At 35.7% G+C, this 18,831-nt stretch overlaps 2 protein-coding genes across 3 annotated transcripts in view; one reads left to right on the forward strand and one right to left on the reverse strand.

Moving 5' to 3' along the window:
- LOC132558117 (uncharacterized) overlaps positions 1 to 10,727 on the forward strand; it is a 32,601-nt gene extending 21,874 nt beyond the window's left edge. The window contains exons 2-3 of the mRNA XM_060222647.1: positions 5,339 to 7,430; positions 10,614 to 10,727. Of these exons, the coding sequence (XP_060078630.1) occupies positions 5,339 to 7,430; positions 10,614 to 10,656 (2,135 nt within the window). The 3' untranslated portion in view covers positions 10,657 to 10,727. The remainder of the gene's footprint in view (positions 1 to 5,338; positions 7,431 to 10,613) is intronic.
- LOC132558135 (26S proteasome non-ATPase regulatory subunit 1-like) overlaps positions 1 to 18,831 on the reverse strand; it is a 233,656-nt gene that overhangs the window by 153,517 nt on the left and 61,308 nt on the right. The gene's annotated exons all lie outside the window — the stretch shown is intronic.

Here is an 18,831-nt window from a genome sequence, read left to right on the forward strand (position 1 = left end):
CAAATTAGCACCAATTTATAAAGTTATAGCTTCAAAACAAACATCAAAGTATAAACCAATCATATATATAATAAATGTCAAGTCTTCTGGACTTTTTCTTTTTTCAAATTTCACTGCTTCTTACTCAATTTCATTACTTGCATCATTTTTAGGAGAATTGTGTTTGTGAAGAGTATCTATCAGTTTAGGGTATGGAGTCTGAGGTACACTCCCAATTCCTTTGATTTTGCATAATTTAAGAGTGTATTCAGATTGGTTAACAGCAGGCACATACAGCAGTACAGCATCAAGAGGTAAAGTTAGTGCTTTATCATAAAGATCGTCTCTTAGACTGGTAACATGAAATTACGACATCTCAGGGTCATGCAAACTGTTTATTGAAACAAGACTATAACACAATAACCCAATGTTTATCTGTCATTCACATGCTCTCAGACTGATCATAGTCATTAATTTGAGAGACAGTCATCGAATATTAATATTTATTGATGATAAAATAAACAGGTTTTCTAACTAATTATTGATTATTTTGGAAGGTTCTCTACATTTCTGCCTTACGTCATATATTTATAGCGATACAATACACAATGTCCGGAGTTAACCATCCAACGTCACGGAACTGCACATTCACTACAGAATTGATTGCTTTCCTGTACATAAATCAAAACCACACTGATAAAACATAGAAATTCAATGAGGGAGAAGATTTTTTTTCTATTTTCCTACATTGTGTACTTGTGTGCAATTTCTTTGAGGTATTTCTGCCCTTCCCAGAATTCCCTGACCCCATATAATGTTTGCTTCACGCCTCTGCCCGCGCCATCAGTTGTGTCAGATAGGAGATTCCCATCAGACAGAGAATGATGAGTATTATGGAACTATCATTATCCAGATGTTCAAGTTTTGCAATAACTTGTATCTTTTTTGTAATGGAACTGAACTTTTTTTTCTAGACAGCAACACCAACCTATTAACTTCAACTGGTTTATGTAAAACAAAACATATTTTTCTATTTTACTCTCAGGATGGGCAGATGTAGAATAGCAAAGATGATTCAGTGCAAATTATTTCAACCTTTTAACTGAGTATGTCATTAACTTAAGAATCTTCAATTTTTTAAAATTTTTTAAAGAATAAGTAAAAATGGCCTGGGTCGCTCTTTGTTAATATTCCTTGTGTGCTTGTATATCAACTAGTCACAATTATTGTGTACTAAGTAAAAGGATACAGCTGATGGTGTCATTATTAGAAACATGGTAGAGACTGTGGTGTCTTAGAAACAGGGTACAGCCTGCGGTGTCTGTCTTAGAAACATGGCACAGCCTGTGGTGTCTGTCTTAGAAACATGGCACAGCCTTCTGTGTCTGTCTTAGAAACATGGCACAGCCTTCTGTGTCTGTCTTAGAAACATGGCACAGCCTTCTGTGTCTGTCTTAGAAACATGGCACAGCCTTCTGTGTCTGTCTTAGAAACATGGTACAGCCTGCGGTGTCTGTCTTAGAAACATGGTACAGCCTGCAGTGTCTGTCCTGGAATCGGTTACAGACTGTGGTAACTGTCCAAGGAACAGAGAACAGCCTACAGCGACTGACTCCTAGTAACGGTGTAGTCTGTTGCGACTGTCCTAAAACCAGGGTACAGCAAGATGTGAGTTCAATAAAACTTATTGCTGTACATTTATATGCAAAATAAAACAAAAAGGAGTTGGAAAGATTTCAGGAAGCCACCACGATCACATGAAGTAGTCTACCATTTGTTTGTAGAACTGATATAGACAAGTGTATAGAGGGGGAACTTTTTTTTCTAGACAGCAACACCAACCTATTAACTTCAACTGGTTTATGTAAAACAAAACATATTTTTCTATTTTACTCTCAGGATGGGCAGATGTAGAATAGCAAAGATGATTCAGTGCAAATTATTTCAACCTTTTAACTGAGTATGTCATTAACTTAAGAATCTTCAATTTTTTAAAATTTTTTAAAGAATAAGTAAAAATGGCCTGGGTCGCTCTTTGTTAATATTCCTTGTGTGCTTGTATATCAACTAGTCACAATTATTGTGTACTAAGTAAAAGGATACAGCTGATGGTGTCATTATTAGAAACATGGTAGAGACTGTGGTGTCTTAGAAACAGGGTACAGCCTGCGGTGTCTGTCTTAGAAACATGGCACAGCCTGTGGTGTCTGTCTTAGAAACATGGCACAGCCTTCTGTGTCTGTCTTAGAAACATGGCACAGTCTTCTGTGTCTGTCTTAGAAACATGGCACAGCCTTCTGTGTCTGTCTTAGAAACATGGTACAGCCTGCGGTGTCTGTCTTAGAAACATGGTACAGCCTGCAGTGTCTGTCCTGGAATCGGTTACAGACTGTGGTAACTGTCCAAGGAACAGAGAACAGCCTACAGCGACTGACTCCTAGTAACGGTGTAGTCTGTTGCGACTGTCCTAAAACCAGGGTACAGCAAGATGTGAGTTCAATAAAACTTATTGCTGTACATTTATATGCAAAATAAAACAAAAAGGAGTTGGAAAGATTTCAGGAAGCCACCACGATCACATGAAGTAGTCTACCATTTGTTTGTAGAACTGATATAGACAAGTGTATAGAGGGGGAACCTATTTCACTGATGGATTGATGTTACAATAAGATTGATGAGGTAGACTTAATGACACAGCGTCACATTTCAATGTTTATCTGTTCAGTGACACAAATATTTGATAATAATAGTAAAAGTTGATAATATAAGCCAATCCCAGGAATTCTTCAACAGAATGAGTCAACGTTGGATGTTAATGATTAACATCAATGTATTTCACTTCTTTTCTGTTTGTTAATGGTATTTCACACTGAATGACTTAATCTCCGTACCTATATTATTAATCCGTACTATCGAGAAATTCCTCCTAGGTAAACTGTGTGTAATTAATGCACACATCACAAGAAAACATCCAATATAACCCTTCCTTTATTTATTATAATCAAGCGATCAACTGATAAACGCTTGTAATTAACAGACAGTTGTAGGTGTGACAGGTTGGTTGATCCTTACTTATACACCACAATGTTTGTATTCCATCATTTTTCTACATAATTCAAATGTTGTATATTCATGTTAAATCTAAATTTCTAAATTTGACAGGTTCATAGAAATCCATTTTTCACAATGAATGGTTAATTTGTTAAATCCACTGTGTACAGACTTGTTTAGGGAAAGGCTTCTAAAATGACATAATTGAAGTTTTGTATCTTGATAGATTTTCAACTGATATGTTAAAAAAATCAACAAGTCAAAAAACTTGTATTTTGACAGGTTTCTTAAATTAATGTGTTAAAATTTTTTAACTAGACATTTCCAGAATAAATGTAAAAAGTAGGATTTTGACAGGTTTCTTAATCAAAGAGTTAAAATTTTGTATTTTAACAAGTTTCTCAAATCAATGTGTTAAAAACTCAGCACTTCAACAGGTTTGAAAATCAAGCTGTTAAAATTTTGTAGTTTGACATAGTTTGAAAAATCAAAATGTTAAAATTTTGTATTTTGACAGGTTTCTAGATAATAGTGCTGAAAGTTTTGTAGTTTGACTTGTGGGTAAACCCAATGTATAAGAACCAGTATTTTGACAAACTTGTAAAATCAATATATACTGTGTTTAACGATGCTGATGGATCTTCACTCTCACTGCAGTAACTTTGCTTCTGGCAGTACTTTGTATGATACATCATATAGTAAAAGCTTCTACACAAACATCAACGCTACTAAAAATTGTAGCCTCCATCTAAATAATCAGGCAGAGCTATGATAAAATCAATACCCATTCCTCTACTGTAAATATGTTATAAAGAATGTAAAAATTGTAAATCACTTTTGTCTACCTCCATAACCCACAAACAGCTATTTACCAGGTGCGACAGTTAAAGTCTGAAACTAGACATCAGTCTCTGTACCTTACAGACATAAAGCATATCACATGGCCTTTATTATCCAATGACAAAGGACTTTCAATATAAATATTTATATATAAAATAAACATGAAATCTACTTAAAAACTTCACAGTATAATTGTTGACTACACAAAATCCTGATTATATGCTGTCATAGTTTACAGATGATGATGGTCTATTTCTCCTCAGTAACACCATCTATTCATATAGAAAAAAAATTGAAATTTCATATTCAATAAAAGCAACACAAGGATTCACTCAAGGTTAGAGTTATCTCCCTTCACAAGCTGCTTATTTTCCAGATTGATAGTGTGTGTTCATAATTCTTTCTACCAAATCTGTCATACAAATGTTTATCAAACTCTAACGCTAGTAATGCGTAACCATAAGTCTAACTTGTGCCTACAGATCTGTAACATGCTGCGATAAAAAATTTATTCTATTTAACTGAATTAAAACTAATTCCTATAAAATGACTATTCCTCAGTCATAATAAACCTACAAATTTGCCCCGTTATTTTATCAGTGGATTTGTAGGCTAGATGGGAGGGATGAATCTGTAAAGTACAGTTTCACATTTTCATAAAAACTTAAAATTCTTTCTAAATACATGTATGCCTCTGCTTAAAATTGATCTGCATTGAGAGTAATATTCAGCTAATAATGTTAAATCCAGCAAATTTAATCACATTCACCGACACACCTATCTAATATCATTAATAATAAATAGGGAACAAAACTGTGTGCAGCTTAAATCTAAAAATATTTATGTCTTGCAAAAGAGGTAGTGTACCTGAAAAACCCTTCATTCTGAACATAAATATGAAATAGAACATTGCTTAAATGATAGACATTGGTGGTCAGGTGCCCCATTGGTAGAACACATGCCATTGACCTAGGCTTCTGGGTTCAATTCCTCGGGCAGACATGAAAACGTATGGGAATCACCTGCTCAACAATGTGGGTTTTCCCTAGGACTCTGTTTCCTCCCATCATTAAAGATTCCTTGCATGCTTCCGTCTGAGCCAACAAGAGTGATTATATATGATGATAACATGTTTAGCAATTGTTGTAAAATGAATAATGTTTATATTCATATTTATACAGACTGTATACAATGCACTAGATAAATTTTCCAGTTCTGATCCATGTTTTGGTTCAAGCACAGCCATCTGTTAAAAATCTTTTAGCTTTTTTTCCGTTTTCTGGTTTCAGTGCCATCCTGTAATCTTATTTTGTAGCTGATGTTTTTTTTTATCAATTTCTTTGTTTTTTCTAGTTCGAGTACCATCAAGTAATTTTCTTTTGTAGCTAATGTCCATCATTCTTTTCCTCTAATTTGAACAAAATCCTGTAATTTTCCTTCGCAACTAATATTTGTTTTTATCTTTCAGGTTACTTCCCCTTTGACGCTGGCGTGTGTGTTTTCTGGGTAGCCGTAGATGTCCTGATGTGTACAGCCTCTATCTGGCACATGTGCACCATGTCTATGGATCGTTTCTTCACACTTAAATACCCGATGAGATATGGTCGTAATAAGACGAAGATGATGGTCGTGTTAAAGATATTCTTTGTATGGATTGTATCAATCACCATAAGTAGTCCTATATTCATAATCGGTGCGAAAGACACAACAAATGTGTACAACGATGGATTGTGTGTGCCAACGGTTGCCAATTTTGTGATTTATGCATCAATTTTTGCCTTTTACATACCTCTGACTATAATGCTCATTACATATGTTTTAACAATTCGAATACTTTGGAAAAACCAACTTCTCATGAAAAATATAGAGCGTTCAAATAATTACAGACCACGTAATAGATATGGAGAGAATCGATGTGTGATAAGGACACTGTTATCTCCTCCAAGTGATGATGGATCGCGTAAGGTGAGTTTAGGCAATAACAGTGATACTGATGCGACAATGCTAGCTGGAATTCTGTCACAGCAGGACAATCTGCCTGCTAGTACACCAAATCAGGACCTCACCAACCCGAATGGTCAGTACGACCCACTGTCATCTGAAGAGCTGCAGCAGAACACAGCCTCTCAGCAGGATGACAGGTTCCTCAGTACTCACTTCAAAGCCGAAACAAATCGGTCAGCCTCTATGTCGTGTCTAGAGATCCGTGTTTCTAACCCTTCTGATGATGACAGTTGTCAATGCGACTCCCAGACAGACCTACTACGATCAAAATGTGAGAGCTGTCAGCATGGAACAGAAGTCAACCTCATCCCAAAATTTAATATGTGCTCCTCCAGTGAAGAAAACTCAGGATCTACCCAAAATGCATGTCAATGCAGCTCTCCAACAAATGCTGGACCTGATGTTTGTCGGTGTGGACCAGACAAGGACTTAAAAGTCTCTAAACGTGATCGGCACACGCTCCACTGTGCTGCATCATTTAACAATATGCCTAACTTGGAGAATGGCAAGGCTGCCTCACCTCAACGCCTGTCAGAGACAGTCCAGTTTCATAGTTGTGGCAACCTTACACGAGATTTCAAATTCAAGGAGTGGAAGCAACACTACTTCCAAATCCAACGAGAAATGGATCAATGCCTAAAGGATGGTTTTGGCTCTCCAAGCAAAGAACATTCCTCTCCCAACAAGGAATGTGCTCACTGCTCTCCAAATAAGGAGCACTCCCCAAGTAAGGAGCACTCTCCAAAGGAACGCTCACCAAGGAAACTGTCGGCAAGCCATGGCCACATTCCTAACGGAGAAGAAGTGGACAATAACTGTCGTGTGTATAGTCACAGCCAGTTACCAGATGGAGGTTACAACTCTATACGCCCAACCATGTATGACTCCTCTGTGGATGATTTGGATTCTTCTTCTTCATCCGAGTTTCTCACCATCAACCTTAACCCCAGCTCATTCCACATGTACCGACTCAGTGTGCCACAGGATGCCACAATGCCACTCTTACAAAAGTGCAATGGAAGTGCTGTGGGTAATGGTCACTGTGTCAGCGACGACAGTAGGCGACCAAGTACAGAGTCACCAGAGCATGTCTACTTCAAACGACATGAACCTTCTAAAAAAAGTATCAAATATCTACTGAAACGTTTTAATAAGTCTCAAGGAATGAAACAAATTTTATCTAAAAAAGCAACGTCTAACGAGAGGAAAGCTTCCAAGGTGTTAGGAATTATCTTCGCAGTGTTTGTGGTACTATGGACACCTTTCTTCATTGTAAACATCCTGTCGGTGTCCTGCGCTGCATGTATGTGGGCGTTGACACCAGAAATGATGTCAGTATTTTTGTGGATGGGATATGTTGCTTCATTAGCCAACCCTATCATATACACCATGTTTAACACGGCCTTCCGCCGAACTTTTATTCGCATTCTGAAGTGCCACCTGTGTAAGCGTGGCAGGTTTCGTATGGACAGCCTCGCCATGAGTTATGCTGCTGCGTCTCAGCTCAACACGGACAGAAGAAACACAATGACAGTGTTGCTGAAGGATGACACGAGGTAAAAATATTTCTGCAGTGTTGGTGGTGGCAACATAATTACTGATGTGTTGGTGTGATAAAATTTTACCACAATGTTGGTGTGATAACATATTTTATCGTGGTGTTGGTGTGATAAAATTTTACCACAATATCGGTGTTGGTGGCATTATATAAGCTACACGAATCAACTCAAAGGGTAAATTATTCAAGGACACTTGTAAAAGATAAAAACAAAATTCATTCCTTATGAATCAATGAGAACCAAGATTATACATATGATATTAAAAACCACGGAAATGAGAAGAGATGTAAACAATCTATAAATATATGAATTACATTTGACCTAGTTACATAACTAGTTAATACAAGGATTTCTTAACTAGATGGCCATGGAAAAATTACCTTCCCATGTTAATAAATCCTTGTATTCATCTGAACTAGGATCAGTAATTGTTTTAATATTTTTTGACAATTCACACTTCTGATTGGTCAAAACTTGAAGCGCTGGTATTGGATTGTTCACTTCACCTATGAGACAACAGACTGTGTTTAGGACTGGTATAATCTTCTCACTTACACTGAATCTGCCTGTTTCAGTGTAACATCACAATTATTATATTTAGAGACAAGAGAAATGCTTGGACCAATCAGAATGTAGGAAAAATGACTGTCATATAACGATGTACTATATATCTGGTAGGCATGACCTGCACAATGGAGTAGTCTGCGGGCAGACTAACACTAAACAGCAGGAGATGCGGTTATCATAGTACAATGTATATGCATGGATGCATATGGTGTATGGATATTTCATTAGAAATGTGTTGTAATTATTATATAAATTATTACATCAAATTTGCTGGAGTTTGATTTTAATTTTTTAGCTTTAAACAGGCTGAAGCTCAAAAATTCTCCAACATATTGTATATAAGTTGTATAGTTTCAAGGGCTAATATTTCTGTGTTGTCCCATTTTGGGCTAGTTCATGGGTAAGTCTGGACCTGTGAACTGATGTCCATGTATACAGGACATTTCTGAGATTTCATTTGCTGGATAAATATTTGCTGGGTATTTAAATGTGCACTATCTGTATTGACCAATAATATCGTGATGTTAAATCCTCCTACAGATATCTCTTGATACGGTGTATTTACAGAAGCATACCTTGGCTTTTCTACTTAATATACCTGATCAAAAAGAAATGTACAGCAGTTTAACCAGACCGGTATAAACCATTTAATAGCATGTTATCAGAGAATTCCATACAGCAATATACATCACTTTTCATTAGTAAGGATGGACCAAACCCATCAGTCTCCATTACACTTCATCACCTATTTCATCATTATGTTTGGTTTATAAATATACAGTATACTGTAAGATTATATACTTACATGGGGCTTAAATTTTGTGATTTTCAAAAAATTACTGTTTGTAAATATTTGATTTTGTTGATAAAAACAGCTTTATAAATGAACTTATATTTAACAGTTCATGGACATCAAAATTTGTGAGATAAGTGTACCCATGAGATCAATGAAAATTAATGCTCCAAAAATCAATCATTTTACAGTAATTTTGAGTGTAAAAAATTATTTCTATTTTAAAGTACATGATTTTACAACATGGCGATTCTGCTGATAATATTTTAACCAATTTTCTAAATCCCCCCCCCCCCCAAAAAAAAACAAAAAACCCCAAAAAATAAGCAAATCTATTCCTTGTTAATTGTAAAGCAAAATTCCCATATTAGGTGTTACACTTTTCGGGGGATTAAAGTACAATAAATGTTAAATCTTCCAGTCTGTTGCTGTAAATTTTGTCTCCATTTCTATGCTTGTACGGTGTCAAATTTATTTTTATATTTACCTGGTGTAAGACAGAATGAGGTGGTGCTATTGTAGCATTTGTTTCTATATATAGTTACAGCACATGATAAAACAGGAATGTTATTTCATAAAGAAATCTATATTTAGTTTATTTCTTCCATGATTTATTACAACTTCATTAATTAATCCACAAAGTTTTATCTGATAATCATATACTCATCAGATATTAATAGATTGTCACAACTCTGTGTACATGTATGAGACTCTAGGGATTGATCTTTACCAACTTTACTACTTAAAAAGGGTAGAATTATTAGCATATTGTTACTAAACACATTTTATAATAACGCCGTCATGAAAAATTATCCATTAAACCTCCATACTGTCCTATTTCTTTATTATCTTTATGTATACTATATATCTTTACCCCATCCCACTTTGGAATTCTGAACATAAGGGTTGTCCAAATTGTTTTGATTCCTAAAAACAGACAAACATACCTTTTTTCCACAATGGTAATATTCCCCATATTCTAGATTAACCCATGGACCCATATAGTTATCACCAGTTTGATGAGGCATGTATTTCGAAGACCCAAAATTTAACAGTTCAGAACAGCTAATATCAAACAGACCTACAGTTCTTTATTTATACTTTAGAGTGTAATCCATAAGAAATAAGCTTTTAGTTGAACACAAATATCATGTTCTGTGTAAATCTTTAAGCTTAATTCAGGGGAGATAACTCTTTTACATCTTTCCAGTAAGATATGATGTCATTCCCTAATTCCTTAACATGCTTCTGTTTTATTTTCTCTATATATACTTAAATCTGACAAAACGAGAAACACTGCTGCCTGGGTACATAAAGTTCTGATTTCCTGTGAAATTGAAGCAACACATCACAGATGTATCTTACCATGAAATTTTAACCTGAAACTTTCAGTAAATTCTCCAATTTCAGTTGGTATAGCTATATCTGACATAAAATGAGAAAGCTGCAGAATTATCTATTTTGAATTAAGAAAACTATATCAACATTCTACATGTTCAATAAAACAGGGAAAAAAAATGTTGATCATAAAATCATTTTTTTTTAATTTTATGATCTTCGTAGAATTTCTTGGTGATTTTTAAACATTGGATGTACATGTAATGTGTTTTGTTTATCCCTTTATTATGATTGCTTGTGATTATACTGTACAGAAAAATCTTGTTTCTCCCAACAGATTTTTTTCATTTTTTAAAAAATGCACAGTGATTAACAATTTTGTAACTCAGAAGATTGCACTGACAAATAATTGTTTTCCTTAATTGTATGTAATGATGAATCCCTACAGTATTGTAAAATGTCCATATATAATTGTATTTCAGACGTGAATTCCAGAGTCATGCTGTACATCTTCTACTGAGATAGTAGTGATCGCGTGTGTAAGGACAGAAATATAGACAAATATTTTGTGAAATAAACAACTTTCATTTACAACATTTCTGTGTTAGTTTTGTTTGTGACATTACTGTATAATCAGTTATTTCTGTGGGGCTCAATCTTCATGGTTTTCCAAAAAATCACTTTTTTGTTGACATTTGATTATTTGGATAAATAAAGCTCAATACATGTTCTTAATTCATCAGTGTGTGGACAGACATTTTTGACCCATAAAACCAATGAAAATTAATGATTTCACATTAAACTAGGAACTGATTAGTTCTGAAACTTATCTAAAACTATCACAGATACTTTTACATATAGGTCCAAGGTTTGTCTTTTGAAAACCACAAGATCTCTAAAGTCTTATCAGGAGATGTATAAGAACTTAAAGATTTCTCCATCCACCATGTCATTGTTCCAAATATATTGTAGTACTGTAGAACAAATCACGTCAATTATTACAGATTCTGGAAAAAAGTTTTTCATGTGTTAATTGGTGTAAATTGTAATTGAAAAGTCTTTATTGTGCAGACAAGTAAGAATTTGTTATGTTCAGACAGCGGTCCCTTTTAGGAATGTTTCTTGAATGTTATCAGCATAAGCAGAATGAAAGATACAGAACACATTGAACATGTCTTCTCCTTGTTAAGGTTCCAAATAAAGATGAAATATCACTATTTAAAAATCATTTCATCATATATCATTTTCCAATTTCATATCAGAGTAACTGGTAGCAAAATGATATCCTCCACCCCTAGAAATAAATTGGACATTCTGCTTACATTTTAATGAATGTGTGAAAGGTGATTTTCAGAATCCTATACATATAACTTGTAAACTTAGAAATAAAAAAATCTGTCTATCAGGACACACACTATCACACTCTCTTAACCTCCTGGCAGATCATAAAGTCACACTCTATCACACTCTCTTAACCTACTGACAGATCATAAAGTCACACTCTATCACACTCTCTTAACCTCCTGACAGATCATAAAGTCACACTCTATCACACTCTCTTAACCTCCTGGCAGATCATAAAGTCACACTCTATCACACTCTCTTAACCTCCTGACAGATCATAAAGTCACACTCTATCACACTCTCTTAACCTCCTGGCAGATCATAAAGTCACACTCTATCACACTCTCTTAACCTCCTGACAGATCATAAAGTCACACACTATCACACTCTCTTAACCTCCTGACAGATCATAAAGTCACACTCTATCACACTCTCTTAACCTCCTGGCAGGTCATAAAGTCACACACTATCACACTCTCTTAACCTCCTGACAGGTCATAAAGTCACACTCTATCACACTCTCTTAACCTCCTGACAGGTCATAAAGTCACACTCTATCACACTCTCTTAACCTCCTGACAGGTCATAAAGTCACACTCTATCACACTCTCTTAACCTCCTGGCAGATCATAAAGTCACACTCTATCACACTCTCTTAACCTCCTGACAGATCATAAAGTCACACTCTATCACACTCTCTTAACCTCCTGACAGATCATAAAGTCACACTCTCTTAACCTCCTGACAGATCATAAAGTCACACACTATCACACTCTCTTAACCTCCTGACAGATCATAAAGTCACACTCTATCACACTCTCTTAACCTCCTGACAGATCATAAAGTCACACTCTATCACACTCTCTTAACCTCCTGGCAGATCATAAAGTCACACTCTATCACACTCTCTTAACCTCCTGGCAGATCATAAAGTCACACACTATCACACTCTCTTAACCTCCTGACAGATCATAAAGTCACACTCTATCACACTCTCTTAACCTCCTGACAGATCATAAAGTCACACACTATCACACTCTCTTAACATCCTGACAGGTCATAAAGTCACACTCTATCACACTCTCTTAACCTCCTGACAGGTCATAAAGTCACACTCTATCACACTCTCTTAACCTCCTGACAGATCATAAAGTCACACTCTATCACACTCTCTTAACCTCCTGGCAGATCATAATGTCACACACTATCACACTCTCTTAACCTCCTGACAGGTCATAAAGTCACACTCTATCACACTCTCTTAACCTCCTGACAGGTCATAAAGTCACACTCTATCACACTCTCTTAACCTCCTGACAGGTCATAAAGTCACACTCTATCACACTCTCTTAACCTCCTGGCAGATCATAAAGTCACACTCTATCACACTCTCTTAACCTCCTGACAGATCATAAAGTCACACTCTATCACACTCTCTTAACCTCCTGACAGATCATAAAGTCACACTCTCTTAACCTCCTGACAGATCATAAAGTCACACTCTATCACACTCTCTTAACCTCCTGACAGATCATAAAGTCACACTCTATCACACTCTCTTAACCTCCTGGCAGATCATAAAGTCACACACTATCACACTCTCTTAACCTCCTGACAGATCATAAAGTCACACTCTATCACACTCTCTTAACCTCCTGACAGATCATAAAGTCACACTCTATCACACTCTCTTAACCTCCTGGCAGATCATAAAGTCACACTCTATCACACTCTCTTAACCTCCTGACAGATCATAAAGTCACACTCTCTTAACCTCCTGACAGATCATAAAGTCACACACTATCACACTGTCTTAACCTCCTGACAGATCATAAAGTCACACTCTATCACACTCTCTTAACCTCCTGACAGATCATAAAGTCACACTCTATCACACTCTCTTAACCTCCTGGCAGATCATAAAGTCACACTCTATCACACTCTCTTAACCTCCTGGCAGATCATAAAGTCACACTCTATCACACTCTCTTAACCTCCTGACAGATCATAAAGTCACACTCTATCACACTCTCTTAACCTCCTGACAGATCATAAAGTCACACTCTATCACACTCTCTTAACCTCCTGACAGATCATAAAGTCACACTCTATCACACTCTCTTAACCTCCTGACAGATCATAAAGTCACACTCTATCACACTCTCTTAACCTCCTGGCAGATCATAAAGTCACACTCTCTTAAAATTCTGATTTTCTTAAGCAAGTTATAATGCCACACTCTCTAAATCTCCTGGCCCTCTTAAGCAGGTCAAAAAGTCACTTTCATGACCATCTTAGACAGGTTATAATGCCACACTCCGTAAAACCCCTGGCCCTTTTAGGCAGGTCATGAAGCCACACTATCTTTCCTGACCTTGTTAGACAGGTTATAATGCCACACAACCTTAACCTCCTGGATCTCTTAGGCCACACTCTCTGAATTTCTTGATCTTCTTAGACAGGTTAAAATGCCACACTCCCTAACCCTCCTGGCCTTCTTAAACAGTTTATATTGACATACTCTCTAAACCACCCTGACCTTTTTAAACAGGCCATAAATATACTTTCTAAACCTTCTATCTTTCTTAGGCAGGATTTTATAATCAACTAAAAATCACTTACAGAATAATTCAATCACTTCTGAAATCTTTTCTGAACAATGCTTTAATAATTCTCCAAGAGCACAAAATCTCTTTGAATCTGTTGAAAACCTTAAAATTCAACCTGAAAAGGCTGATCTGTTTTGGTCTATGGAAATACACAAGGGTCGCATCTACACAGATCTACAGGCAGGAAAGTCAGTCATGCATATTCTGCACTGAAGCAAGAGTCAATCTTCTTAAAACACAAGTTCTTTTCAAATACACTAATGAAGTTATCAGATTAAAAACTGATTGACGTCAAAATTTGAAATAATATTCTAAATATACTCTCCAGCCAGACTGTTTGTTGACACTAATCACCAGTTTCTCATTATCCTCAAGTCCACACTTTCTGAAGAAAGCATTTTACATGTTCTAACCACCCGCGCAGGCTTTCAGTGAAATTTGTCTGGGGACTAAGTAGTATAATAGACAGTAACCATAAAATGCTACATGCAGATTAACAATTGGCTCCAATGCTGGTGGATTCAAATAGTTACTTGTTTATTAAGTCTGCCCAGGGGTTTCGGCCACATCTATCATACCAAACTGTTTAACCATCATTTCGGTACTTATGATCCTAAGCCTAGTATAAGTTAAGACCATGTGTCTAGTGATGATTTCATCAGCTGTTTATTCAGAAACAGTAAAAAAGATGATGTAATGAGAATGGTTAAAAAATATCATACAATGTAGATGATAGGAACTATACTCTCAAATAGGCAGTAGTGAACATGACGTATGTTCAAAACGAAATAACAAATGGACAGATGGATGGAGGAACAAATGGAAAGAAATTTGATAGCATAGACATTCACCATAGGATCAGCTTATAACAATGGTAACTTCTGTTTACCTAAATGTGAAGTCAATCATCTTTTGTCACCATGGTAACTTACGTATACCAACATGTGAAATCAATCACCATAACAACAGTCTGTCACCATGGTTACTTCTGTATACCAACATGTGAAGTCAATCACCATAACAACAGTCTGTCACCATGGTTACTTCTGTATACCAACATGTGAAATCAATCATCATAACAACAGTCTGTCACCATGGTTACTTCAGTATACCAACATGTGAAGTCATTCATCATAACAAGTCTGTAACCATGGTAACTTCTGTATACCAACATGTGAAGTCTGTCATCATAACAAGTCTGTAACCAAGGTAACTTATGTATTCCAACAATTGAAGTCTGTCATCATAACAAGTCTGTAACCATGGTAACTTCTGTATACCAACATGTGAAGTATGTCATCATAAGTCTGTCATCATGGTAATTCCTGTATACAAATATGTGAAACCAATCACTATAGTAAATTTATGTTACCATAGTAACTCCTGTATGCCAGTGTGTGGAGTTAATCACGATAACAGTGGTCAGTCTCCATGGTATATATATCAACATGTGAATGTGAAAGCTATAGTCTGGTTGAACCAACATTACAAGTTACATCTCCAGAAAGATATTTATCAGTGAAACATGACTTAATTTCAATATATAGTTTTAATTATTTTTACCCAATAAATGTTTATCGTCTTAAGGATGCTAAAATAGGTATTTTTAATGTGTATAGGATATTGATTACAAGAGGAAATCAGATGCATCTGTTATCTACCAATCTCTTTCACTGCACTTAATGATCAATTAACTTAATAGATTCCACTTATCATTATAAAGATATTATATGAATTATTCGAAAATTTCCATACAGAATATAATACCTACGTAATGTGTTTAATGGTGTTTTGATGATTACAGACATCTCAGATATGAGAGATATATGACGGTATACACCAGCACAGTTGGTGAGGGACCATATATAATAGCAACGTTTAAAGTCAAGTGTACTCCAACAAAGCAAAAAACATCACTAAAGTTCTCACTGGGAGATTTAAATCCAGAATAAATATGTAAATTTAACAGTTTTAATACAAAAAAAAATGCTTGATTTGAGAATACAAAAGAAATGTAACCATTTATGCATGATTTATTCTAGAATGATTCAAATGAATTGTATCTGAAGCCCTTCATACAAGATTCAAACAACACAAGAATTGAAGCCCTTCATACAAGATTCAAACAACACAAGAATTGAAGCCCTTCATACATGATTCAAACGACACTAGAATTGAAGGCCTTTATACATGATTCAAACAACACAAGAATTGAAGCCCTTCATATAAGATTCAAATGACACAAGAATTGAAGCCCTTCATACAGGATTCAAACAACACAAGAATTGTACCTTAAGCCCTTCATACATGATTTATATGAGCTGACAAAATTTGTGATCTAACTTTTATCTCCCTTTCTTCTTTCCTAATAACTTTTTCCATGTTTCCCTTAGCTCTCCTTAACATAGGCCTTCAGTTAAATGTGCACTACGATGAGGGAGGATTTGGGTTCTGTCTCCTTAGTGAGATATACCAGAGTCTTTAACAATATGGTAGTTGCTAACATTCAGCCTTGTAGTTGTGTAGGGACTAGTTTGCCCGTTTTCTGAATAATGTGAACACGTGTGGTTTCCTGCTTAGAGCCTTCCATCGTATACTTCAGTGTGGTAGCACTATCACAAGGAGACTTATAGGTCATACCACTGCCTCCCCAAGGCACACACATGCCCTCAACTACTATACATATAGGAAGCATACCAAAACTACCGTGATCAGGAGACACAGAAGCATAATCATAATTACAATACCAAGCCTTCAGTGTTACTTGTTCTATAAAAGTTTCATCAAATATCAATCGTTTTTTCATTATTGCATATTTCTGTCTCCCTGAACATCATTACCAATACATTGGAAGCTGAGGATGAGGGATCTGACAGCTGTATACTGGTTAAGTCTAACGCTGTTTATTTCCATCTGTAATTACAGATACATATTAATTGGACAGCCATATGAATTATATCGAAAATGTCTTGTAAATAGGGTCTGAATCATAAGGTGTCTTACAACACCGCACACAAATAGACAATATGTTAACATTATCACAAACAGGGACACAGTACATGTTAGCAACAACAATAGATCACTGTTTTGTTCACTGACACAGACTTAGTTTCCAAAGTGTAAACCCTTACACAAGTTCTCTGTTTAGGACATCCTCCTACAAAGTGTAAACCCTTACACAAGTTATCTGTTTAGGACACCCTCCTACAAAGTGTAAACCCTTACACAAGTTATCTGTTTAGGACACCCTCCTACAAAGTGTAAACCCTTACACAAGGTCTCTGTTTAGGACATCCTCCTAGAAAGTGTCAAATCTGGCACAAGTTCTCTGTTTAGGACATCCTCCTACAAAGTGTAAACCCTTACACAATTTCTCTGTTTAGGACACCCTCCTACAAAGTGTAAACCCTTACACAAGTTCTCTGTTTAGGACTCGCAGTGGCAAAACATTTCTTTGTTACATACATAGATTATTCATAATAATTCAAATATATTTTGGACTCTGAATCTTCATTAAAGTAGAACAAAATCTTTCCAATATGCAGCAGAAATAATGCTTTTGATATCTTCTGAAACTTCATGCCAGTATTTGTCTTTTTTCAGCAATTGCCATCTATAATTTATACCATATTGATTTTTGATACAGTGCCAACTAAATATTGTCTCCATTAGGTATGAATTATGAGCTAACATGCCAGATAAGACCGGAAAACGCAGCAGTCAAGTGAACACTTCTCAACTGATATCACTGTATTGGGATTTCTCTCAGGTGTTTTCGTTACATGCATAGGGTCTAACTTTATTGTATGAATACAACTCTTCTGTCTCAGTAAATAGTCAGTGTGTTAAGTACAACATATGACCACACAGGGTGGTGCTCTAAAGCAGACTACAAAGATGACATCAATAACTGTCAAAAGGAAACAAGTCTCATTAATTGTTCAATCTTCATCCATATTGGAAACACATTTAACTTTTGTATCCTTTCGGTAACATTGATAATTGAGAAACCCCAAGAAAACAAATCAAAATCACTTTTTTAAAAAATCACACAGAAATAATGCTTCATTGATCAACCTTCATTGTACTTTTCTTGATCAAAATCTAAAGAATGATTCACAGACACCAGAGGAAGTACATGACAACATACAAGTAAAGAGAGTGGAGGTCTGTTATCCAAACAACCAAAAAGGTTCCTTGTAACAAACAACTCACTAAAAGATACAGCACAAGAATCACTAGAGATTTCTTTGTTTTCAGAAGACACCAGATAATGCTGGCATGTTAATGGTGTAGGTCTCTTTCCTAAGCCTTGTAGGAGGAAGTACAAGAAAACTTTTTTGTTTTTCTTTCAAGCATTTGGTAATTTTTTCAAGATTTTTTTTCTATCAGTGATAATGGATTTGTGAGTGGTCAAGGTCACTATCTAACTTCCCTGTGTTAAGTGAGACATTTGCTCTTAAGTAGAAACCAGCACTACTTGAATACTGATTCACTGGCGAGTGGTTTGACGTCACATTGACAGCTGATCTACTGATGAGAATCAATCTGTCCAGATATAACTAACCCCAAAACAGACAGCGGTATTGTGTTTTTCTTTTCACTGTTAGCTTCATAATGAATTAATTTCAGACTTTAAGATCTGTGCACATGTATCAATACGATTCTTATATAATGATACAATTTTTATCAATTCAAATATTCAATAAGATACATGTGAGGAAATACATCAAAAATGCATTTCAGA

The sequence above is a fragment of the Ylistrum balloti genome, unplaced genomic scaffold (genome assembly GCF_031769215.1).
Source record: "Ylistrum balloti isolate Yb309-2 unplaced genomic scaffold, AGI_CSIRO_Ybal_v1 Utg370758, whole genome shotgun sequence".
NCBI lineage: Eukaryota > Metazoa > Mollusca > Bivalvia > Pectinida > Pectinidae > Ylistrum > Ylistrum balloti.